Source organism: Myodes glareolus, chromosome 23 (genome assembly GCF_982192425.1).
Source record: "Myodes glareolus chromosome 23, mMyoGla1.1, whole genome shotgun sequence".
Lineage (NCBI taxonomy): Eukaryota > Metazoa > Chordata > Mammalia > Rodentia > Cricetidae > Myodes > Myodes glareolus.
In genome coordinates, this window is record NC_142048.1 from 29,088,621 (window position 1) to 29,114,586 (window position 25,966).

General features: G+C 43.5%; 1 protein-coding gene across 5 annotated transcripts in view; it reads right to left on the reverse strand.

The window, feature by feature from the left end:
- Fat1 (FAT atypical cadherin 1) overlaps nucleotides 1–25,966 on the reverse strand; it is a 119,156-nt gene that overhangs the window by 49,320 nt on the left and 43,870 nt on the right. For all 5 annotated transcript variants that reach the window (XR_015736210.1, XM_087901054.1, XM_085680239.2 and 2 more), the window contains one exon: nucleotides 15,654–15,968. Coding sequence is in view for 4 of the 5 variants with exons in the window: in XM_087901054.1 (XP_087757180.1) it covers nucleotides 15,654–15,968 (315 nt within the window). In the remaining variant the exon portion in view is untranslated. The remainder of the gene's footprint in view (nucleotides 1–15,653; nucleotides 15,969–25,966) is intronic.

Sequence of the window (25,966 nt, forward strand, 5' to 3'; positions counted from 1 at the left end):
CGTGACTACCAAAGAGTCCTGTCTCCGAGAGACAGGGGTAGAAATGAGAACTTGACAAGTTAAGTGGTGTGCACGTAGAAAACACTCGGCGAGAAGGCTAATGCCCGAGAGCATGAGAGTTTGGTTGGATCGCCAATTGCAGGTTGTACTCTTCCCCTTCTTTCTCAGAGCCAAGCACCCGACTAAGAAGAGCTACCTATTACCAACCAGTCGCAAGCCACCTCTGTAAAAACGATCAGCCAAGTCTGTACAAGGTCAGAAACGTCAACAGAATCCTGATCTAAATTAAGATTTTTTTTTTAAAAGTCCATTCAGGTTTAGGATAGCTGGTTCTTTAAGTCCAGCTGACACAGCAAGTGACTATCATGGTGGCTATAGAGCTTACTAAAAGCTCAGAGACTAGGCTTTGATCTTCAAATATATTACCTACTGGATAATTCTTTCTTTCTCTCTCTCTCTATCTCTCTCTCTCTTTCTCTCTCTCAGATTCCAAAGATATTCTTTTTTTCCCCCCAAAGATTAATTCTTATTCAAAAATTACACGGCATGTTGGCAGTTTAGGAACTCAGGCCATCAGTGCCTAAAGTCTACGTACATTAAAGTAGGAAACTTCTGGAGAGATGGCTCAGTGGCTAAAGTGACTTCTCTGGAAGCATGAAGACCTGAGTTCATCTTGCCAAAACTCACCCAACAGTTGTCAAAGCGGTGCACACTTGTAACTTCTGCCCTGGAGAAGCAGAGACAGGCAGATCCCAGAGACTTGCTAGCCAGCCAGCCTAGCAAACACTGTAAGCCCTAGGCTCAGGGAAAGACCATACCTCAAAAAAATAGAGAGCAAGAAGGCGGTGGGGTGTGTGTGTGTGTGTGTGTGTGTGTGTGTGTGAGAGAGAGAGAGAGAGACACTCAACATCCACCTCTAGATTCCGCATGGGCCTGCACAAGGAAATGTACCTGTACACATACACAGACAGACAGACAGACAGACAGACACACACACACACACACACACACACACACACGGAGAGAAGGGGATCTAAGGCTCTTGAAGAAACAAAGAATGAAGGAACTAAGGAGGCTAGTTTGAACAATAACAACAGCATCTCAGACACAACACAGGGGAGCAGCCAGAAGAAGCAGCCCTGGTTTCTGAGTAGGACTAAGGCCCAACCGTCACGAAGAGCGGAGCACTCACGACTTCACCGCAAAGCTACAGAACCAGGTCCTGAGTGTGTGCAGCCCTGCTTGTCCTTGCTTGGCAGAAACTTCACTTTTAGACTTTTTCCTATTGTTATCCTTCGAGACTAAAACCAGGAAGGGGCAAAGACCAAGGAGCGGGGCGGGCATTCACCTAACCGACAGTTACTACACCAAACCACTACTTTATTTTCCTTTCTACTTCTTCAACCTCTTTTGTTTTCCTTTCCCAATAATATATGAGCTGCTGAGGCCTTTGTCTTTCAAACGCATTGTTGGAAGCAGTTTTCCTTAGCCTGAAAGCCTCTCAAGTTTGCACTGTCTGACGCAGCAGCCCCCAGCCGCACACAGCCACTGAGTAACTGGAATGTGGTGAGGCTAACTGGAGGAGTGGGTTTGCAGATTGGATTTAAAGGACTTAAAAAGCCACCGACCATTTCTGCTCCTTTAAATGGTCTCTCATTTCAAAGTACCAAAATGCCAACGTGAACCTACAAAACTTAGAAAACGTTTGTGGTTGAGACTCTAAAGCTACCATGGAATAGTACATATGTGTATTATCAAAATCCAAATCCTATAAACATCTGCCTCGCAAATGCCCAGCTTCCAATATTTCGGTGTGGGGGCTACTACTCTCCCATGGCCCAGTCCTCAGATGCCCAGTGAGCACTCATTTCACGGGACCCAGCCGGAGATAAAGAATCCTAGTATACCACTGTTACGTTATAGCTTTGTCTAATACCCCCAAATCAGTTCTTCCTGTTCAACCCCAACTTCTGAATATTAATTAGTCTACCAGTATCGTCTTTCCGCATTGGATGGCTTCTTTCTCATAGTTTAAAGCTGACAGATTCAGCTCCTAAGTGGTAGTCATGGTGTCCTAATCACCAGCTCAAACACCCACTGCTTCTGCCTGCATTCTTGTCAATGTGTTTGCCAGAATGGTTTCCCCAAATACGCCCTCTGAAAGTCACACAAAGCACCTGTCCTGAAAGGGAAGGCAGATCGGGGCAGGGAGGCCTGAAGGATTTGTCTAGGAGCTAATGAACGTATCAATGATGACAGAATGTTGGTGCTGGGTCTTCAGGTGCCAGCGTCCTTTCATGCATACTTTTTCTTTACCGGAGGCAAGCTGTAGAATGACCTGAAGAGAGGACCTTTTGATTGACAACTATCAAACATCCTTCCCTTGTGCCTCTAAGCAAGTTACACCTACTTAGGGGTCCAGTAAAGCTGCTATCATGGCATCCCAGCTGTTTTGAACATTACGAAGGTGCCCTAAGGGAAGTGCAGTCAGACTACTGGAATACCAAGGTTTTGCTAAAGCCACAAACTTCTTAGGGAGGCTCCTTCCAATGAGGACAACCCCAGGCAACTTAGAAGAATCCACACCAAGCAAGTCAAGACTGAGTGACCTCCAGATAACCTGGCCTACAGCCACTGCTGAGGCCTAGACCCTTGGCTGGTTGCTATGCCTAGTAACAGCTATGCTCGATTAGGCCCAAACCAGGAAGGACATCCCTCCTAGTGACTCAACAAAACGCTCGCACACAAGGGAAGGCGAGGCCTGTGACTGGTCCCTAACTGAAGGCATCTGACTGGCTGACTAGTGGAAAGAGTGCAGTGACAGGTGGAGTTACAAACTAACCCATGGTACACCAGGTGTCTTTCCTAACTATATAAGCAGGCTGACTGGAGTTGTCTGGGCTCAACATTAGGCCCCAATAAAGAGCTGTCTTGCGCCTTCTGGTCTTATTACAGTAGAGAAAGCTGAGTTGGTCACAGGAAAAGCTGTACTTTTTGCTAGTGGTGTTGGGAGCTGGTTTTGCTTTGTTTGTTGGGGGTGGGGGACTGGGTATCATTAGCCTAGGCTGGCCAGGGCCTTGTGATCCTCTTGCCTTGGGCTCCAGAATGTTGGCACTACAGGTGTGAGCCACCATAACTGGCTTCCTGTTTAGCACAATAACTGGGTGCTTCCTCTGGCACCAAGCTAAGCATTCTAAGAATCTGGAACATGAAGGAAAATCAAAACAATCAGCCTAAGATACACCAATAAGTGGGCCGGGCAAACGTACAGCGGTGCTTGAGCAACTTCCAGACAAAGAGAGCTGCATGAACAAAAAGGCAAATGCCAGTGTGAGCCTCCGGCATAAATGCGATGTGCATGCACGAAATGCGGACAGAAATGTTGGCGAGCCAATGCTGCCAAGAGAAGGGAGAGAACTGGCCGAGGCAGAGGCTGGGAGGGGGTAAGAAGAGAGAGTTTCACTTCTTACATTAATACGGTAGTGATCTGTAGTTTTTAATGAATATTTTTCCTCGAATAAACTTTAGTCTTAAAAATACCTTAAGGCTGGAAGCAAAAGATATAAGAGAACAATTTACTGGGTAAAATTAATTTTAGATTGAAAAGTTTCAAACGAAACATTTTTAAAGCCTCAACTCTGCAGCCATGGATAAAACACAAGGCAAACTTTTATACACGGTGGTATACGGGAGACAAGTTTCCCTGGTTAGCTGAACCAACTCAACATGACATGCATTACCTTGTAAAACAGCCTCTCACTGCACAAACCAATTCTCCTACAATCTAAAGCACTCTATAAGTGTCTGACTCGCAGCATACTTTTCTTTATTTTGGGTAAATGCCTTCTACAGTGAGCTGAATGGCAAGCCCCAGCCAAAAGGTGCATCTACCCTGGAACATGGCAATGGGGCCTCTGTCGAACCAAGGTCTCTAAAGCTGAGACTAAGAACCTCGGGTGACAACATGTTAACTTTGAAAAGGCTCTAAATTCAACCAGACCGAGGGGCACAATGAAGGTCCTGCAGCCAGAGACACAATTCTAAGCAACACGCCAAAACTCTAGAACGATTTCAGAGGGAGAGCAGCCCGTGGGAAGCTACCTTCAGACATCATCCAGTCTACAGAGCGAGTTCCAGGACAACCAGGGCTACACAGAGAAACCCTGTCTCGAAAAGCCAAAAACTAAAACAGTAAAAAGTGATCTGCTATTTTTTCAGTAACACTAACAAAAACAATAACAAATATGCCTTTAATGTCTATGAAACAGAAGGTCTTGCTTATAAAACTGCTAGAACTAAGGATCAAGAAAAAAATCAACAAATTCTTCTATGTTCTCAACAGTTCACTTAATCAGCAACACGAAGCGCACACTGAGATCAATCATGGCGTCATCTCCAAATCTAACCGGCTGACAATCTCCCCTCTAGTCAGAAAATGTACATTTACTCCCCAGCACTCACGAATCCATCCTTTCTATTTCAGCCGTCTCTCTGCTCCTCTCATACATTGATACCCATTTTTTTACTTTGAAGATAGTGTCAATCATTAGAATAAAAGCAGCACTTAAAGGCAGTGTTCTAGACAGAACCTTATACACCCCAACCCCTGGGCTGCTAAGCGGGTTTCCCGTCTCGATGGTATAATGCTGAAATACACTTAGCATTACTTATGCTGCAAGGACCTCAGAAACTACAGTCGCAGGGGAAATAATGAGGGGAAAATCATTATGTTTCAGAATGACATATTAAAGTAGATGTACTGAGAGACATCCATACAGGAGACAGTGACTACAAAACACCGTGCAACATATGGCTGTGCAAGCACCCTCTCTAAGAACATCCTAGCCCGCGTATCTGTACCAAGAAGCCGATAAAATAAAAATGGCTTAAGAAAGAAGCCATCTGTAGCAGCTGCGAAGATCACAGAAGATGGATGGAAGACAGACAAGCCACGGATGCTAAAGAGGGCACATGAAAAGCGGAACCATTCCAACCGGCTGAGTTTTTAAACCCTTTACCAGTGAACTGGAAAGCAGCAGGGATTGAGTAGCATTCCCACACTCAGTGTTGTGCTTGGTTCTGTCATGGATACAATAACTGGATACAGAAAGGTCCTGGCCCTTAAGGACTTGCGCCAGGAACAGAACCAAGCAACAGGCAAGATCAGAACCAACAATGGAGAGTCAGAGTCCTTGCTCAGCTGAGACCAACGGGGAAGCAGGAAAGCACCTCTTCCAACTTCCTGTGCTAGAGACGCAGGTGGCCTCATAGGCAGACCCTAAGCAAACGTTCAACTCTCCCGATAGCTGTCACTCAGCATCCACTCCCGTAGAGCTTCCGACGGGGAGCCCAAGGCCTCTGCAGCGTGCACTGTCTTCATTTAGGTGGTGTTCTGAGGCCACGTCTAAGTGTGGTCGGCTGGGGGCTCTTTGGCAGCTGTGGCCATCTGAGCAGCTATTGTTCGTCGCTGTGGTACTGGTGCCGGCAGGATTAGGCTTGGGGCCAAAAATGGAATTCTATTCATAGGCTGTCAAGGCTGAGAAGCAGCTCGGCATTCATTTAACTCAAACTTCCAGAGCCCCACAGAAAACACTAATAAAATAAATCAAATGGCCATTCTGAAGTCACTCGGGGAGTGGCGGAGGCCACTATCGCCGGCTTTCCCTCTGCTTTTACAGCCTCTTGGAAATTGGTGGTTTCAAAACACAAGAGCAGAAGGCAAATCGAATTCACAAGGAATTAATTGGTTTTAGTATTCTACACAAGTTATGAAGCGGAGGGAAGGAGGGAGAAAGAGAAGAAAGGGGAGGAAGGTACTGGACCTACTGAAGGTTCCTATCAGCTCATTTCAACGTAAGCCTTTTAAGTGTAAAATCTTAAATGTAATTCTAATCACTGACATTCAGTGACATAGAAAAGCGGAATTCTCCATGACCCAACTGATACCCTGAAAACAGATTTGACCTGTGCAGAAATGGCAGAGAATAAAACCTGACTTTTTAAACTTTAGAGATAAGACGTTCCATTACAAACTAAAAACTGGTATAAGAAATGGCTAAGAAAATAGTCTACAGTCCTTACAAATACACACAGGTAAACTTTTTGGGTCCTTTGTAAATGAATTCCTGTCATTGTGGTAAGAGCGGTCCTCCATTTCCTTCCTCTCTAGAGCTATCAAATGTCACCGGAAATCCTTGGAAGTCGTTCGCAGCTGTAGCTGCTTCCTATTGCACTGTTAGGTCTCCTTTCCAGCCACAATAAAACGCCACTTACTCATTACCTCATTACTCAGTAATACAAGACTCATTACTGAAGACGCATGGGGCTGGAACCTGGACAGGTGCCCAGTGCATCTACTAGACACAGTAGGGCGTCTGTGGTTTTAGAAAGGTTTATAGATTACTGAATGCAAATATTCTATCTCTACTCAATCTATCTGTAATCTTCGACTGGACTCATCAATCACACCATCGCTTATATCCGACATCAACAGCTCTGTATTAAACACACTGTTTTACATCTTTACAAGGAAACTTAAAAAAAAAAAATAACCAGTATACTGGTGTTCTCCAAAAAGCACAGAAAATTTAATGTAGTCATCTGAGCAGGAACAACTCAGTCCCAGAGAAGATTACGAAAGGAACGAGGAGAAAATAATGGAAGTCCACCAGGCACCAAGAGTCAACCATGTGAACTGGCGTTTGTGGCTCTAGTTATTTATATTAAGATATACCAAAAGCACAAGGACCGAAATCTCCAAAATTCAGACATATTTTATCTTCCTGTGAGAAACTATTTCTTAAAGGCAAAAGGAACAAATTAGTAGTTCACTATCCACCTCTAAGCATCTACCATGAACTTGCTAAGTCTCAAAAAATGTGATCTTGACAACAAATAGTCTAATTGTTGCAATTTCAATGTGGAAGAACCTGGAGAGGGGACACTCAGTACACCCTTCCATGCACTCTAGCTTGCAGCAGTGGGGAAAGTTGGATATTGTTCTTCCAGAAAGACTTAAATTTAAATAGCCACTTCCTGCCCCTATTTTAAAAAAAAAAAATCAATACCTTAACTCCCACTGTTAAGCAATGAGAGGAGGGGGCCACTGCTTGTACGGACTTTAAATTGTGAGTGACTGAACACAACACTGGGAGACACTGAAACAAACGTCAATGTTCCTTGTGTCATCTGGCATGTGTCTTCATTTCTTAGATGATAGACTGAGCTTTAAAAAAACTAAACAACAACAACAAAAACAGCAACAACAAAAAACTGAACGGATGTGACAGATACTGGACAGCCTGCCGACCGGACAACTTTTGTGGTCTTTTACGCAAAAAGTTCAGCGATTCCTGCAATGCACAGTTACTGGCAGCAAGCTTAAACTTCTAGTGTCCTTTAAGAGCATTGTGGTTTTAAACTGAAAAGTGCCACAGAAACAGTATCACCCTAAAAGTAACTATTAGGTGACACAGCAGTCTTTAAGATACATAATGATGCTGCAAAACCACACTCAGTCATCAAAGGCACTATACCAAGAAGCAGAGGCCCAGAAATTCATGCCTGTGGCTTCGGCCCCTGGGTGGTCCTGACCTCTCTGAAGTCATGTAATTATTTGTAAAGTAGGGAAAAGGCAAATAAAGTGTTTGTAGTCTGTAACCTTCTCCTAAAGATTTAAGACTGGAGGGTGTGGAAGTTACTGTAAAATAATACAAAGTACAAGGAGTAGAGACTGTGCTTCACACTCTCAATGAAGGGTTAAAATGAAGTTAAGAGATACCAGAAGGGTTAGAAAGTATAAGTAAAATCAGAAAAAAAGAAAGAAAAAACAAGGTTAGCTGGTCTCTCTTTGCCTGTCTCCTTGAAGCTCAACTCTCAAAGACAAGTGAGATACACAATGGAACTTAGTCCAAAGAGAACACCAGCGGCACTTCGAAAAGTCTAATGTGCACTAAACTACAGATCCCAAAATGAACAGACTTTGATTGAGGAGGACCTCATTCCAACCCTTGCAATTTTGGCTGGGGATATGGCTCAGTGGTAGAAGGTTTGCCTAGCATACATGGGTCTTCAGGTTCAATCCCCATTATGGGGTGAGGGGAAAGGAGGAAGAAGAGGAAGAGGAAGTTTTTGTTGTTTTATTTTGTGGAAAGTTCAAGAGATGATTCTGGTTTCGTAAGTCCCACTACATGTTCCCTAAGCAGAGCAGCAAGGGAAAACATTGGGACCAGGCAAGAGGCAGAAAGGATGTCAGGAAAGCATGGGCAAGAGCCTTTACCGCTGCAAAAGGAACTTGGGGTTGGCTGGATTAGATACCATCAAGCAGCTGGCATAGGGGCTGCCTGGGGAGATTCCAGCTTAAGGGCAGGGCAGGGCAGGGTGGGTCAAAGGCTCAGCTAAACAAGAGGGCTTATGAGCAGCAGGGGCTCAGGGTTGGTTAGTGTGTTGGCGGTTTTATGACAACTTGACAAGTTAGAGTCATCAGAGAGGAGGGAGCTTCAGCTGAGAAAATAACTCCATAAGATCAGGCTGTAGGCAAGCCTGTAGGGCATTTTCATAATCAGTGACTGTTATGAGTCTGTAAGGACAAAACCTAGATGAGTCTGTAAAGACAAGTCTGGGGCAAGTCCAGGAGAAACAGCACTAGCAGAAAATGTGTGCAGTGATGCTAAGAGTGACGTATAGGCAGACAGTAGTGTTAATGTGGAGTGTGACGCAGGGAAGAGTGAGGTAAGGCTGAAGAATAGTATAAAAAGTGAGGTAAAGGACCAGAAGCCATTCTCAAGATGATCTGCTAGAGACTCTGCTGGAGAGGCGCCAGAGAAACTCTACAGCATCGAGAGTCAATCGATCAATCAATCAATCAATCAATGAAACATTGGACCAGAGATCTTCCAAGAGCCAGAGAACTAGCTCTTGCCTGCGGATCAAGACTTGCTGATCCAGACGTCTACGTCAAGAGCCACGAACCATCATCAGGTTGTACACCCCAACGCCTTATTAGATAGAATATAGTAATGCTTGCCTAGGACTTAGAAATAGATATGTGCTTGTGTGACATTGCTTGTGTGATATTATATCCTTGTTTATGATGATGATATTTGCTCATTGGCTGTGCCAGAACAACTGTAAGACCTTGAAGTGCCTATACAATAAATGTAATTCGGACAAAGCAGAGAACTGCTCTCCTGAGTGTCATTACTTGCAGACCTTCTAAGTAAGGCCAGAAGGCCCACTCAGTAGAGCTCACGACAGTGACTGATAATATATATTTTGTTGTGGATGGAGCCATCCCTGTCCCGGGTTCTGTAAGAGAGCAGGGTGAGCCAGCCAGGAGGAACAAGCCAGTACTCAGCACTCCTCAATGGTCTCTGCATCAGCTCCTGCCTCCAGGTTCCTGCCCTGTCTTGAGTTCCTGTCCTCGCGGCTTTTGATGAGCTGTTACATGGAACTGTGAGTGAAATAAGCCCTCTCCTCCCCGGGTCGTGGTGTTCGTCACAGCCAGAGTCACCCTGACTAGGACTGTGAGCTTGCCTGTGAAAGGCAACCGCTCAGTCATCCTCCACCTCCAGCCCTGGCGAGGCTCCAGATGCCAGATGGAATATGGAATAGCAATATGGAAAATGAGAACACGTGGCTAAGATACCAGAGAGGGGAATCAAGGGGACCGTGGAAAAGTCGAACTTTTCATGGGGAATCTTTCTATGCCCTGTGGATTCTGCACCGTGTGTATCCACTACCTATTAAAATGAGTAATATATTCCAGAAGGCACGTGATCCCCAGGTATGTGTGCAGGCATTAAAACATACATCTACGTCCCATGTTGGCAGGCACAGAATGCAGGTGATAAATGGTCATTCTGAGCAGCACAGACAGCCAGAACTGAAGGACAGTCTATACTGGACAGTATGGTTTGGAGAGATAGAAAGTGAACTCTGATTTGTTTTTCTACCAACCCCAGAAACACATGACACTATCCTAGAAACTCATGATACTAATAAGTTTATATCTAAAATTAATCTGCAAGTTCAATTTTGATTACTTAACACACACACAATGTTGGTTGGCATTATCTACTACTCCTTTAATGAAACTTTGTGGGGGAGGAATATATGCGTATTTATTGCATATCTAAAACTGAATGTGCATTTTTAAGATAAAAAAAAGCAATAACTGAGTTCCCATATTTCTATCAAGTGGTCAGAGTTACACTCTAAAAATACCAAAAACAAATAAAATAGACAATGTAACAGCTTACAAGGCACTAGATGTTAGACAAAAGCAGACAAAGTAAGTCTCCATGAGCTTTCAGCCTTCATGATTTTTCCGAATTTTCATTCCTACAAGAAGTCCAGGAGATGTGGATCTATATGATCTCCTGAAGATTACATCAATGTTAACGGCAGCATTATTACGGATAATCAAACATGGTAACCGCCAAATGCCCACCAATTACTGATGAATGAACTGTATCTGCATAAGAATACAAAGAGGGACTTAAGGCTCATGCAGAGCTGCATCATGCATGAATCTCAAACAAACACGCTAAGTATGGAACCCTACACCATGTCAAACCATCTATGTGAATTCTAAGAGCAAATGTATTATATATAACTAATATAAAGGCAGGGGCACATCAGAGACCGTGTACGGATAGGGGCAATGAGAGTGACAGGGACGACAGAATACCAAGAGGAAATTCTTTGTAGTGAAGGGTATGCCCATGGCTTGAAGAGGTGAGGGCTTCCTGTGTACGGACAAATGTCAAGACTTACCAACCTGCAGGTTTTCAGTGTGTGCGATTTACTTGCATGTTAATTATACCGTACCAAGGGAGCTTCTACAAAGTAAAAAACGACTTTTGTATCAAAAGCCCGAAAGATAACAAATGCACCAAGACGAAGAAGACATTGGTCTTTTGTGAGGCAGGCACAGGCCTCAAGAGTAACCTTCAAACTTATCGGGCAACTCTACGTTGTGGGTCACTCCTCCAAGCTGATAGCGTGAAGACGCAAGCACAGGTGGGGTCAGTTTCCACGGGTTACTGGAGGACACTGGAGCACATATAGCCCACACTGGTCTCTTTTGTCTGGGGCTCCTCCCCTGTCCTTGGCATACCATGGAGCTCTGGTGCTTCTGCTTGCGTGAGCAGGCAGTGTCAAGGCTCCAAACAATAAAATATCTATGCTCCTGCCTTGCTCCTGCCTTGAGCAAAGGCACAATTTATGTTAAAAGAAGCAAACTGACCCTAACTGATATTTGATATATCCAAACAAACAAAAAAAAAGTTGTTAAAATCTACGCTGTTGACAAAAGGATCGCTGTTAGGAGAGGAAAATGAATTAAGCCTTTTGCCTGTGTGCCCTAAATGAGAAATCTCATCAAAGCCTACTTATAATTAGTGCACTAACAACTGTCTGAGATGTGGAAAGACGGCCTCAGCACCATAATTAAACACTGGAAGATACTAAAAGAAGCTCATTCAAACTTGCTGCTTGGAGATGAAAATTCAGGGAAAAAAAAAAAAAGAACAAACTCAGTTCCAGAAAGCTTATTAAAAAAAAAAATGTCAACAACAACAAAAAAACTGGGATGCTTGCCTCATTTATAAAATGACTATAAGGAGGTCATTTAAATGTGTACAGAATGTCCTAAGGATTTTACACAGACTCTGGGAAAATAAGTCCGTATTTATAAAGGCAACACAAACACTATCTTCAGTCTTTACTCCGGTTTTCAAGGGTCTAGGCTGCCGTCTGTTCACCTGTCTCCTAGATGTTAGCTATTCCATCTGCTTCCCCACCTTCACCAACCAACAGCGCTTCTGGGGTTTTCCTGACTGTCCCGTTCCCTCGCACACCTTCGTGACAGGCTGTGCCAGGCTGCCTCACACAGCCCTTTCGTAGGTTTCTTCACCCCTCCAAACAGCAGGCCTGTAAAGCCCTATTCAAGGTGCCCCATTCCCAGCGCAAAGGCAGAAGCCACTCCATGTCCAAACCGACACTTGACTGTTAGGTTTCCTGTGGTCTCCACAGACGATAATCACGGGGAAGCAAATGTGCAGCTCACCCTCCATTTGCTTCTGCCAAGAAAGCGCACAACTGTATTAATCCGCTAAAACCCTGGCTGCTTGTATGCATTAAACAAGCAACTGAAACATGTAAGAGGAACAGGCGGCGGGGAGACTAACCTTATTAACAGTGTAGACCGCTCATGGCTAATCTAAAGCCTAACCCCCTGATGTCTGTTTCCTCTGTGGTCCCAGGAGGAAAGGCTAACCATAGCTGCATCTCAGAGTTCCAGCCCAGGGCTTTTCTCCTTCAGCCGTTAATTACTGAGGACCCTGATTTAAGGTCTCCGGGTGGTGTTCCAGGTCAGTAAATCACAAGAACTTTCTTCTTTCAGATCATCTTTCACCGGCTCCCACAGTTCAGGCCCCATTTTAACAAACCACCTCTTACAACGCAGGGTCTGCTATAGGGTTTCAGGGGATAAGGCTCCTCCTATGAATGCAGCTAGGGCCCTGAGGATGTCCCTCGGAGCTTAGGCTGAATTGAAAGAACAGAAACATTTGGAGACACAGCTCGTGAAACTGTACTTATTATATTTTCTTAACAATATGCTTGCTGAGCCATAGCTATTTGGGGATCTTTAAAGACACGGGGATTTGTGCAACTCTCTTTCCTAAACATACAGTTGTTTGGAACACGCTTCTCGGCAATGAGACCCATACACTGTTCTTACCCTCCACTTCTATCTGCCTTCAAGCCATAAGAAACAACTTGCATTTTCTCCTACTATCTACCCAGCAGGATAGCTGTGCTTCTCACCCAGGGGTGAGAGCTTGCTGTGAACTCCTAGAGGGTGTGTATTCACACAGAAGATAGGGAAGAGAGCAGGAGTCTGCAGCAGGCGTCATTTCCTAAGGGCCACAAAGGAGAAACTCAAAGGGAAGGCAAGGCTGGACACCGGCTCATTCCAAGGGACATGACACTGGCGTCATTATTCCTGAGACCTAACCTAGACCATTTTAACTTTCTTTCTCCTATTTTATGCCCAGACTGGCAGTATTTACTCCGATAATGGAAGGACATTTATTGCTTTCTTTCCTGTCTCTTCACAGGGGACTTAATCTAATCTAAAAGAGAGACTGAAGGCATAAGATATCTAATTCATTAAACAGTTTTAAGCAGAGCTGGTTGAATTCCTTAGTTATCTCATGAAGGCTTTTACATCTAGACTTTTCTCTTTCCATACTGGGAGCACCCCTTTGGTTTGAGTACGCTTTTTGGACTCTTAATCCCCTCACCCGAAATCATTTTAAACATTTCTTCTTTCATAGCTGGCAGCGTGTTCTAAGTTTCCGGCTCTGAGTTTTTGGATACCTTTCATTTGATTTCACAACAACTGTGGAACCTAATTACCACCTGTACGGCGAAAGCAGCTCATATCACACTGCTAAAATGAGCCTTTCGCTAGCGGCTGCCTGAAACTCGGCATGGTCCAGCCAAGATGTTAACCTACTTCTTAGGCTCCAGGTCCACCCTGCTCCTAAAAACAGAACACTCCCAGATCCTATCAATTTCTCTTTTTTTACGCTCCAGTTTTTTTACAAGCTCAATCAGTCTTGACACTCGGTTAGTTTTCTAAGAACCCGAACTGGACCAGACTTTCCCCCAAAAGCTGGAGCATAATTATCCCCAAACAAAAAATTTTATGACGAAGCACTCAAACTAAATCTTGAAGCCTTTCAGCTACAATTTAAGCCATTTACACACACACACACACACGCACACACACACGCACGCACACACACACGCACGCACGCACGCACACACACGCACACACACACACACGCACGCACACACACACACGCACGCACGCACACACACACACGCACACACACACGCACGCACACACACACACGCACACACACACGCACACGCACACGCACACACACACGCACACGCACACGCACACACACACACACACACACACGGGACAGAACCTAGCTATGCATATGATGGACAAATGCTTGGTCACTGACTAATGTCACCAGCCCTTAAACACATTTTGCAAGGGACAAAGAACAGTATATCTTCATGACCCCCACGGGTGGCTACATAGAGACATTCCCTCCACAAACTCAGAACTCAGGTGCCTATCCTCTGAAGATCTGCTTCATTGTAAGTTCAATGAAACAAAGAAAGAAGTAAGAATGACATGTGGAGGAGACACAATAACAAAGATTAAGCTTTTAACTTTTTGACATTCAAACAAAGGTTAGACGGGGATAAGAACAGCTTCAGATATTTCGCTTTTTAGAATGTCAGGTTCATCAGATTCTACCAGCAAAGATGGAAGAAACACACACTATTTTTAAGGCCAGTAACTGATAGGCTAAGCCATTTCATCACCCCATATAGAAACTGTTCTTTCAATGTCATGTAGCTGTTGTTTTAACTGAAAAATAATAAAATAAAATTGCTCTGCACTCGATATGTAAAATTTTCATAGCTCACACAAAGCCACATTGCTCACTATGCAAATGTAAATGATACCTGAATTGATCACTTCTTTTTAATGTGGGAAATAAAGAGGCCTAAGAGCCAAGAAAAGAAGAAAGCACATTCTCCAGTGTGGAAGAGCAGAGGTTGAGGGCTCACAGGACTGAGGATGACTGCTGGCCACGGAGTCAACCTTCTAAGAAGCAGAGGGTCACACTTTTGCTTTACAATGTGAGCGTATGTGTGTTCATCTGTGTTTGAGTCTGTGCCTGTGAGTGCAGGTGCCACAGAGGCCAAAGGCATTCGACACCCAGAGCTGAAGTTACAGAAGGTTGAGAGCCGCCCAGAGTGTGTGCTGAGAACTGAACTCGGGTCTTCTGCAAGCGGAGCACATGCTCTTTCCAGCCCCTGTGGGGTCCCAGACTCGGAGAGGAGAAAAATGGAGGAAATGTCTGGGGTATCGGTTCATGAAAGTAATGGCTCCCAACCCCAGAGTGGTTCAGCCTGATTCTATTACCTACAGTCAGAACACTGGGAAAAAACTGAAAACAGTACTTACAAAGCAATGAATTGTGAAATAAAATCTAATATTCTGCCCAAATAAAGCACCATTATAAAAATTCCGATACATAGCAGCAAAATTTGCTCTGGGTTTATTATATCATCACTGAACTATTATTGAAATAATAAAAACTGCTTTAGACCCAGAGTAAAAAGCTTTATTGTGGAGGAAAATCATAAACCAGCTTTATCAGTGGTTCTCAACCTTCCAAATGCTGCAACCCTTTAATACAGTCCTTATGTTGTGGTGACTCCCAACCATAAAATTGTTTTCACTTGGTACTTTACAACTGTAATTTTGCTACTGTTATGAATCATAATATAATATAAATATGTATTTTCCAATGGTCTTTTGGGGGGTCGCAACCTTCAGGGTGAGAACAGCTGAGATATATGGTAGGGAGTCCAAAGAGGTAAACACATATTTGAATTAAATTTCATCCACAAATAAAAGTTTATTCTGAATAACCAAAAAAAGGGGGGGAGTGCCAAACCAAAGAAAGCTCGGCAACAAAGAAATGCCAACTCTTAGTTTTGAACTGGGAGAGTATACGTACATAGTCCACTTAAAAGGATTGACCTACCTGTTTTAGGGTGTATTGAGAAGAATCCTTGCGGATTTCCACTTGTAATTTTGTATGTCAGCTTGTCACTGGAGCTAGAATCCGGGTCAAACGCCTCAATCTGGACCACGGACACATCCTTAGGCGAGTTTTCCATGATTTCTGGGTAGTACACAGGCTCTGATGTCTGTGGCGCGTTGTCGTTGACATCCTCCACCTCTATGTAGACCTCTATGAAAGACGACAGGGGCACCACGCCCTGATCCGTGGCGTAGACTGTGAGCCAGTAGTGGGAAGTCGACTCCCTGTCCAGTCGATCTGAAGTCTCTATAGCACCTAGAAAGGAAGAAGGGGTCAGAGCAAAAAGTTAATGACAAGCACAAGATGCCACTTACCAGATGCACGAACTTCGGCAAGCTGTTTAACCTCCCTTGCCTCAGCTCCCTTCCTACAGAATGGAGGTAAGGGCATGCTCCTTAATGATCGATTAAAAGAGTTAATCCCTATGTAAACAGTCAAATGTGTCGGATATAATACAGACTACCAAAGTATTGACAATGCTATTGTCAGCCAGAGCACTTTATGATCTAACTCTGAAACAGGCACTAAGAGATCATCTCATGGTCTAAAAATTACTCTGCTTTCCAAAGATAAAATTTATGGCTGGTTGACATGTGTTGGCTTTCATGGAGAGAAAGAAGGAAACCAAAGACAAACCCGAGTAAGGGCTCAGCTCCATGGCCTCGGCCCGACTCCTTAAGCCACAGCCAGGGACAGAGACCAGAGGTAACATTCTCCTGAGTTCAACTACCTGATCCTTTAAAACATGTTAAGAAAAGAAAATGGGAAATTTGTGCAAGTCTACCATGAGAGATTGCTTGAGTCTCTTATATGCAAAACTTAGTATTTCTAGCCACCGTAAGCAAACCAGTGTGTTATAAAAACATAAATTCTCCCTGTGATGTTCTAAACTGCAGAAATGTGGATCTTCCCCAGCTACCCATGATTCTTCTGGCTCCTCAGTGAAATGAGTGAACCGCCCCAGTATTTTGGCAGGCATTAGGATCCAGAGGCTTCCACTGAGACTCAAACCAGAACACTTGTTTATGGAGAGAACCAGTACAAGAGAAAGTGCCTAATGGCTGAGATGAGTCAAGAGGATGGTGGTATTTTGGCTCTGTCGTGGAAATCTATTAAAATTTTAATTCCAGAATCCTCCCGCACAAAGTGATTAGAAGTGGAAATACCAACTCTCTTAAGCAAATTTGGCCTTTCATTTAATGGCAAAATCTTGCCTTTTGGCTCCCAAATGATTGATCATTGTGAACTGTTGACACCTTCAGCACTCCACGCCATGCACCTGCCTACACTTCAGAAACCCTCCAGCTTCAGAATCGCTAAGGTTCCCCATCCGATGCAAAACACAGAATCAAAAACCAAGGTCATCTACGTTCAGCAGTAAGACAGTATTTATCTCGACCACCAACCCCAGTTTTGTATTTAAATTATCAAATAAACCCTTAAGTGTATGCAACACAAAGTTCTGAAATGTGGATACATTGTAGAGTGGGTAAATTGAGCTAATCAACGATGCATCATCTCCTCTACTACAGGTGTGTGTGTGTGTGTGTGTGTGTGTGTGTGTGTGTGAAAGAGAGAGAGAGAGAGAGAGAGAGTGTAGAATACTTAATGTCTACTCAACAATTTTTCAGACACAATATATGGCTATTAACTATAGTTAATAAACGCTTGCATATGGGATTATTTAAATGTAAGTGCTTGTTTATTTGGGGGTGATACAGCAAAAGTAACTTGAGCATAAGGAATAAGCAAATGTAACGTGAACTACGTAAGGACGGAGGTTTACAGCGCCACTCATGATTAACAACTGATTTCACACTAAGAACGTTCTCCTTTCCCTCTAACCCAAACAGGACCTAAACATGTTCAGTAATCCAGCACATGACTGCATTGTAACGGCTTGAATCTTCAATGAGTGTAGCTTTTCTCTTTTCCCTTCTTCAGTGCAGCCATTCCCTTGTTCACTGCAGCCACGGAAGCCGGAGATACAGGCCGTTTCCCCGACCCGGATTACATATTAACGAAACCAAGGCGCATATGCTTCTCTCCCGTGCTGCTGCTCCGTTGAAATGCAATTAAATTCATTGGACAAGTGAAGTATAATTAGAAAATTTCAAGCAGACAGACACATGGTGATTTTACCCCCTGCCTTTCACTTCTAACCATCAAATATTTCATGCTGGTACCTTTTTTTTTTTAAACTGTGGTCCTTTCGATGTAATTATAAGTTCATAAAGCAACGACAATTATATAGATAATTTACTCTGGGTTTACTCCAGCCAGGCGACATGCTAGTCCTGCACTGTCCTGTTTCATCTGTCTGGCCCGCCTACACTGGCGGTACTATTGTCCCCACTTCATGATGAAAATCTCAGAGATGAGGAACTTTCCCAGGGCTACACTAAAGGGCAGCACTCGTGTGAATTAGTGTTCTGAGAAGAACAATCAGGGGATTAAAAAAGAAAAAAAAAACTTCACATAATAACCCTGAAGACAAGACAGGGGCTGGCTTCACATCCCAGGCACTTTTTTTTAACGTATTTGCGTGAAGATTATACATTCACTCAGATACAACAGCTCTAAAGGGAAACTATAAAATGTAGGCATGGTATAATGGAAACCGTTTATTTACTTTCCTTCGTCTCCCCCCCCCAGTCTCATCTGTGCAGTCTTCTGCTGAGAACTGGTTCTCACCCCGGCCCCCAACCAACTGCGCCACAGGGGGAGGAGAGTCCACCTTCCTACTACCGCAAATCCCTACCAGGAACTCCTAGCTATGGTCAGAAAGAGAATAGCTGGATATAAATAAAGGTTGAAAATGGAAAACAGTGGTTCTGCTTGGATTATAAAAGAAAAATAGGGTTGTATCAAATGTTAATTGAAAGACTAAGATTAAGGAACGAAAGGCCCATTTTCCAAGGGCATGAAGTCATGGGCTGAGAGGAGCGCAGAGTCAAAATGCATATTGATACACCTCCTCAGTCAAACCAGGGGTTGACAGAAATCCAGTCCCTTTTTTTGGTTTGTTTGTTTGTTTTTCGAGACAGGGTTTCTCTGTGTAGCTTTGGAGCCTGTCCTGGAACTCACTCTGTAGATCAGGCTGGCCTCGAACTCACAGAGGTCCACCTGTCTGCCTCCTGATTAAAGGTGTGCGCCACCAGCACATGGCTCCAGTCCAATCTTTACAGAAAGCCTCGTTTCAAAGCTGACCCACTTGCCAGTCAGCCATCTAGAAGCATGACTAGAAATAACGCTTATTCTTCGAATCCCTCTTTGTCCTTATGCCTATACCCAGTACTTTCTAAAGCTACTACCAGCAAACAGGAAAAACAAAAATCAAACCGAGGTCCTCGAGTCATCACTGGGTGTGGATCAGACAACTATTCATTCTTAAAATTCAGTTCCTATTCTTAATTCTCTTGCCTATGAACCAACTGTCATTGTCGATCATCCGTAATACGTTCTTTTCTGCAAGATGCAGCAAACTCATCCTTCCTGAGGAAAATAAAGAACTAGTGAAATCTATAGTCTTTACGGAAATTTTAAACACATAAAATGGATCTTTATCTTCAGACCCTCCTTGCGTTTACATTCTGTCTTCAACAACCTATCTTCTTCTCAGCTCTCTCTGTTCTTAATTATAATTTTCGGTCTTTAATTTCTTTGCTTTTAAAACAAAAGCAGAATGGTCGCTGTGAGATTGAACCTCCCACTTCTGTCTCCCAGGTGCTGGATTACAGATGCACGCCACCAGGCCTGGCTCCCTCTAGATAGCAATAACAAGTGTGCAACTGGAGGACAGATAAGGCCAGGGTGTCAAGAGGAAGAGGCAACCCTCCCTTCGACGGAATTCCTCAAGCCGGATGCAGAAGAAAAATCCAGCAAAGCACGGGGAGGAACAAGGAAATTACAGCCTTCTTATTTCACGAGAAATGCGGGACCTGCACAGGGCGACCAGAGAGACTGGCTATGACGGCCATGCTGAGCCCGGAAGGCGGGTCCAGACACGCTTGTTCCGTGTACTGCCCAGGAGTACAGCATAATCGGTAACTGTTCCTTTGCTTTGGAGAAGTAGCCCAGGAGTCCTGAGAGTCCACCTTTCTAATCCTGAGACCACAATGAAGACATTTCCAAAGAAGTTGTTATTAAGCTGGACACTCTGAAAAAAAAAGCTGGAGACATGAAACTATTAGCTAAGAATATTTATCATTCCTAACATGCCTGATGGGATTGCAAAGTCACCAGCAGATGTCACTATGGAAACTGACTTTAAATATGCATCTACTGAAATCGCTGCTGCACTGAAGGGAAAGAGCGATCATGCGATTTCTGAAAGCCCTCTGCTGTATATGGGATGTCTTTATCAAATCCCTCCCCTCAAGCCTTAGCGATCTATCTATCTGTGTGGAAGAGGAGGAGGAGGAACGATGTTCAGAGCCAGAGGTGATGGAGGACTCCAAGGAAACAGGGTCTTCCAGACACAGCAGGTCGGACACACAGCCAAACTCATAGGGACTGGGGCAACAAGCACAAGGCCTGAGCAGGTTCAAACCAGACACAATATCTGCACTGAGAAGGGGGAGTTGACACAAAGCCCCAACCTTAATCAAGGAGGTACCTGTAATCAATACCAGCCGCCAAAGGGATATGAGTTCTCGCCAATGGAGTGTCTCCAGGTATACCAACCACACTCCAGGGCAGGCCCTGTGCCCCAGAGTAGCTAACCAACACAAAACGAACTCCATGCTTTTTTGCAGATGCTTTGTTTTGAGTTTTCTGTGTTATTGTTTTTTTTTAACTTGTTGAATTAATTCTCACGGGGTGGGGTGGGGGTTGGTCTGTTTCTTCTGCAGGGCAGAAAAAGAAAAAGATGAAGTCGGTGGGTAGGCAGGAGTGAAGGAGGCAGGTAGGGTCTTGGAATTGGGGGAGGGAAAGAGTATAATCAAATAATCAAAATACATAGCATGAAAGAAAATTAATTTAAAAAATTAAGAAAAAGAAGGGCATAGCTGTATAGCTGTGGCAGACCCTCCTTTCGAAAGGACGCAACAGATAAATATGTAACTAAGCAGGTATAGATGCCATCTTCCCCTGACCTTATTTTCCCAGGCTTATGGCGCACAAGACCATTTGCTCAAGTAAACAAAAGTCTTTTCAAGCCTGCCTCATTCTCACTACCACTGAGTCTGGCTTTACGGTTACATCAAATCCTGTCCCCAACATCCACCACTTTCCCCAGCTGAGACAGTGACTCCAGTCTCCACATAGTAACTTGTGTAAGGCCAAATGAAGCTGCCACACCGCCAAAAATAAGTTCAGTGATTCAAATTTCCACACTGACAGAACACCTCTCCTGTTAAGTTTTGTCGATTTTATTTAACAGACCACGACCGTTAAGAGGTCCTAGTGCCAGAGATCTTGACAAAAAGCTTGTTATTCCCGACTCCTTGGTTACTTCTACTCAAAAAATAACTTCAATCCGCAACTTTACACTACCTCCCACAAAACTGGGAGGGGCTGGGGGTGCAGCTTAGTGAGAGCACTTGCCAGGGAGCACCGGCTTGAATTAAAGTCCCATCATGCCTCACTCACCAAACCCCAAGTTCCACAACTTGTGTTTCAGGATCTCTTTAGTGTAAATACAAAATAGTTAACGTGATGAAAGGCTTATCCTGGCACACACAATCAGAAAACTATCACGTGCCTTTGAGCCTTCTAAAGGAGTGAAATTTTTGAAATCTGATTCCTCTTTAATAAAAACCACCAATTTCATACACAACATAAGAAACCCTTGAATCCTTTTAGGGCGGTGTGATCGATGACATTAGTGGTGTGTGTGTGTGTGTGCGCATGTGTACATTATATATCATATAAAACATTGTTATATGTAGTTATACATATGTAAATATTATAACATATATTACTGTAATTTATAATTTTATAGGCACACACAAAATGCCCTGGCCTGCTTCAGCCATTATTTGACAAAGCAATGCTACTGACCAAAAAAAGAAAAGAAATGGAAAGAAGATTCCGGCAGACTGAGGATGGTTAAGATTCCGGAGCAGCTATTTCCTGGGTCTATTTGATTAGAGACTGAAACAGAAAACACACTTTCAGCATTACAGCGAGAAGTCCATATACATAGTTGTTCATTCTGTACAGAATGAAGTTTACAGGATTGTTTATTTTGTTCAGAAAGAATGAAACTAAAACAGAAATGCCCCGTGTATGTGAACATTCACATAAATAACTAGAATTGTAATTCCCTGAAGTCACGTGACTAAAGAAAATACCAAGCACTCTCAGAAATGACAGTAAGATGCAGGTGCTGTCTCACGCTTGTAATCTCTGTCAGGACTCAGGAGGCTGAAAGAAGAAACTGTCACGGAGTTTGATGCCAATCTTGGCTCCAGTGTGAGCACATGTCAAATAAAAAATAAAAAACAAAAAACCAAAAAAACAGAAAGGGAAGATGAAGAAAAGAAACAAGGAGAGAGAGAGGAAAAGTTAAAATAAATGAAAGTAAGCACAGGATCTAAAGCCTTCTCTTACCTCTTACAGGCCAGACAAAGTGCCAGGCAGAGTGCTTGTATCCTACAGAGAAACCCCTTCGAATATAAGAATACAGTCAACCATAGAAATTCCTACCTCTCCCGCTGAGCTGAGGACATGTGCCTGACTACCATGTCTCGGTCTTTTCAAAGTCAATACCTTCACATGACTCTCATTTTATAAAAAGCCATTTATATCTGGAAACAGAGGACATTCGTGATAATAAAGGCAACTGTCACACTCAGGTGTGCCAGCCACTTGTAAACAGATGTCTAACAATGCACATTCTAACATCTTCAAATTATCAACTCAAAGGATGTTTGCATGAACGTGCAAAGTTTTAGGGCTACGATTTCTGTACTTTGTTGTCTAGCATTAAGTCATAAATTAATCATTTAAAAGAGGGTTATTTCTATATAGAAATGGTCAAGACTGTGTTTTATTACTACTATATAGCTTGGCTGCTGTCCCTTTAATTAAAAAGTGTGTATCTCTAAACTTTCATTTGAAATTGATGAGGTAGCTTTAGAATAATCTCAGCAAGCTCTTGGACTAGAAGCTTACCAGCCTCCCATTAATTAAGCACATAATCTGATTTGGGGTATCCTGTTTCAAGTCTGGGGATCTCTTTAATCGGCAGTCACTCCCAGGGCAAGTTCTGCCGACCCGTGCTTTCAAGCTTTGTGGAGACGTGACCCCGGTTCTGATTTCCACATTAGAATCATTGATACTTCGGAGGGCTCACAAGGTTAAGCTCTCTTTGTAAGGAGGCTCATTCTTGGGTATAAAAAAGTTATGTGAACACCAATACATATTAAGACTGCTTTTGGCAAAACTGAAATTCAAAGTATATTCAACAAACCAATGGTGACATTTCTAGATCTTCGTTGGAAGCGTTAGGAAACAATTTCAGTGAATACTTTCTCACTCTGTGGGCTAGTGAATGCACTTCATATACTACATACATACAGACAGACAGACACACACACACACACACACACACACAGAGGAGACACGAGTTTCACTATGTAGTTCTGGTTGTCTTTGTAACTCATTATCTACACCAGGCTGACCCCAACTCACAGAGATACACGTGCCCACCGACCTTTGCCTTCTCAGTGACGGGATTATTGGTATGAGACACCAGAGCACTGTTACCATCTACTTGGGGAGGTGATCTTTATCAACCCATCAGCGGTTGAGGGGAAATGACACACTCTGAAGTTTGTCAGCTCTTGACCATGACCCAGAAGCAGCACAGGTGAAATGAGGCATCCAACTAGGAGACAAGAAGCCTCTAGCACATCGAGGAGGCTCAGGTGTTGGGGGGACTCAACGCCACTCCGCTCCACCGTGACCACTGCAATGCTACTGCTCTTACTATAGCATCTCCCCAGGCTTCAGACTATACTCCGATTAAAATAAGACAGACTGTAGTCATAACAGGACAGACATCATGAGGTAACTGTGACTACATTACTGATGCTAAAACACTGTGCAGGGAGTACCCCGGGGCTCTCAATCATAAGCCAGTTATGAAAGTTTATAGCGGACCAAAAGGGACACTATAAGGAAACTCCTTGGGAAGAAACGTCCACAGATTCTTCGTTAGCGCGAATGCAGTCCTCCACACTGATCTAACAATAACTGAAAACCAGTGCGTGGTTTCTCTTCTTCATCAGCATTTCGTGCTGTCTGGAGCATCTTGGAGCTTACTAGGAATCATCTAGAACTTCACATTACTGACTACTGCTTGGTTTCATCCATGCAACACATATGAAATTTCTGCCACGTACCAGGCACTCAAGGAATTAAGAAAGGAAAACAGGGTCTTCTAGGAAAATAACTAAGTAAAAATTAATTCACCAGAACAGCAGGGCAAGCAACTGTATGGGAGAGGTGACACTGTATTTTAACAATCAGGCATATTAACAGCTCTCTCACACGTAAAGTCCTACCTGAGGCTAGGGGTTCCTGCCTGAATTTCATGGGGGTGATACAGGATTACATCATCTTACAAAATAATGGCAGCATGGCTCCATCTTGTGAGAAACGAACAGGGGGAAAAGGCACTGGGAGGTTAGAGCAACGCGTGGATGCTATTTGTCCCACAGTTAATATTTTCTAATGAGTGCAAAAATCTCTACAGATATGAATATCACACTTTGAAAAAAAAATTGTTTCACAAGGGGTTAACCGAAGGTCTTATCAACACAGCTTAAGAGATCTCAAGAATGTAAAAGGCAAAAGTTAAGAGTGACTTGCTCGTTTTCCTCAACTCACTAACGACTGCATAAAGCACGCATACGGACTGACGGAGAAGTACGTTTCAGGATGAAGACAAAGAACCATTCAGCAAGGGAAATGTCAGTTGAAACAACCGGTCTTGTACCAGCCTCCCAAGCTAAAGAAGGAATGGAATGAGCTGGGGCCTGCCCCTTCCCAGACCGCCCAGGTCACACTCTGCACACACAGAGCTCCTGCCAAAAACGGCCAGTTGTCTTTGGAGTCCTAGAATGCTCAAGCTGGAAGGGAACGGAACGGAGCAGAGCTGAGCGCTGAGCGGGACGGAGGAGAAGGGCTTCCCGTTCTCAGCTCGCCTGCACTCACGTAAACCAAATTTAAATGCAGAAAAGGACTGCAACTGATTTTCTTAAAATAGGACTTAAGATCCATATGCAATTCATCTGTACAAGAAGTAAGGTGTGTTCCATGCAAACTGAGTGCCAACTAAGCAAATAAAAATTCCATTTGCCTTGATAATGGGCCTGGATCAACTCCTACCTTCCTCTCCCACTCTCAAGTAGCAACTTTCTTTCCTTTTTTTCTTTTTTTTGGCTAGAATTTTTGACCAAATGTGTTGTAGGAATTTTTTTTAAACTAAATTTTACTTTAATAAGGCAATTTCTCAATTTAAAAGATGCAGTTACTTGGGCAGGGCAGTGGTGGGGCACGCCTTTAAGCCCAGCACTTGGGAGGCAGAGGCAGGTGGGTCTCTGTGAGTTCGAGGCCAGCCTGGTCTACAGAGCAAGTTCCAGGACAGGCTCCAAAAAAATTACCGAGAAACCCTGTCTCAAACACAAAACAAAACAAAACAAAAATCAGTTATCCACAGAAGAAATCTACAGGAACTATTCACATATTATTAATATCAAAAACACCCGTTACTGCTGTCAAATCCCAAATCTGTAAGTATTAAAAAAAAAAAAAAACTTTTAGGTGAAACTAACCTATTCATGTACTACTTCAGACATAGCTGGTTACTTGGTAGAAACTTTGTAAGGTTTGATTACACAGATCTGGGAACCTCTGTTAAATAAAAGTCACTGATAGGGTCTTCAGGAATCCATTATGTCTTTTCTCTTCTTTTCCTCCCTCCCTCCTTCCTTTCTTTCATTTGTTTTGTTTTTCAAGACAGGGTTTCTCTGTGTAGCAGCTTCAGTTGCCCTAGAACTCACTCTGGAGACCAGACTAGCCTCAAACTTTGAGATTCCCCTGCCTCGGCCTCCTGAGTGATGGGGATTGAAGGTGAGTACCACCACCGCCTGGTCAGTATGTGCTTTCTAGTCCCACAACTTTCTTAATAAAATGACATATTTATGTAACTGAGGGTTTCTAATTTCATATTTTAATGACAAAAGATGGTGTAGTAATGAACTCTAAAATTACAAAATAAGTAATCAAGAGTTAAGGAATCT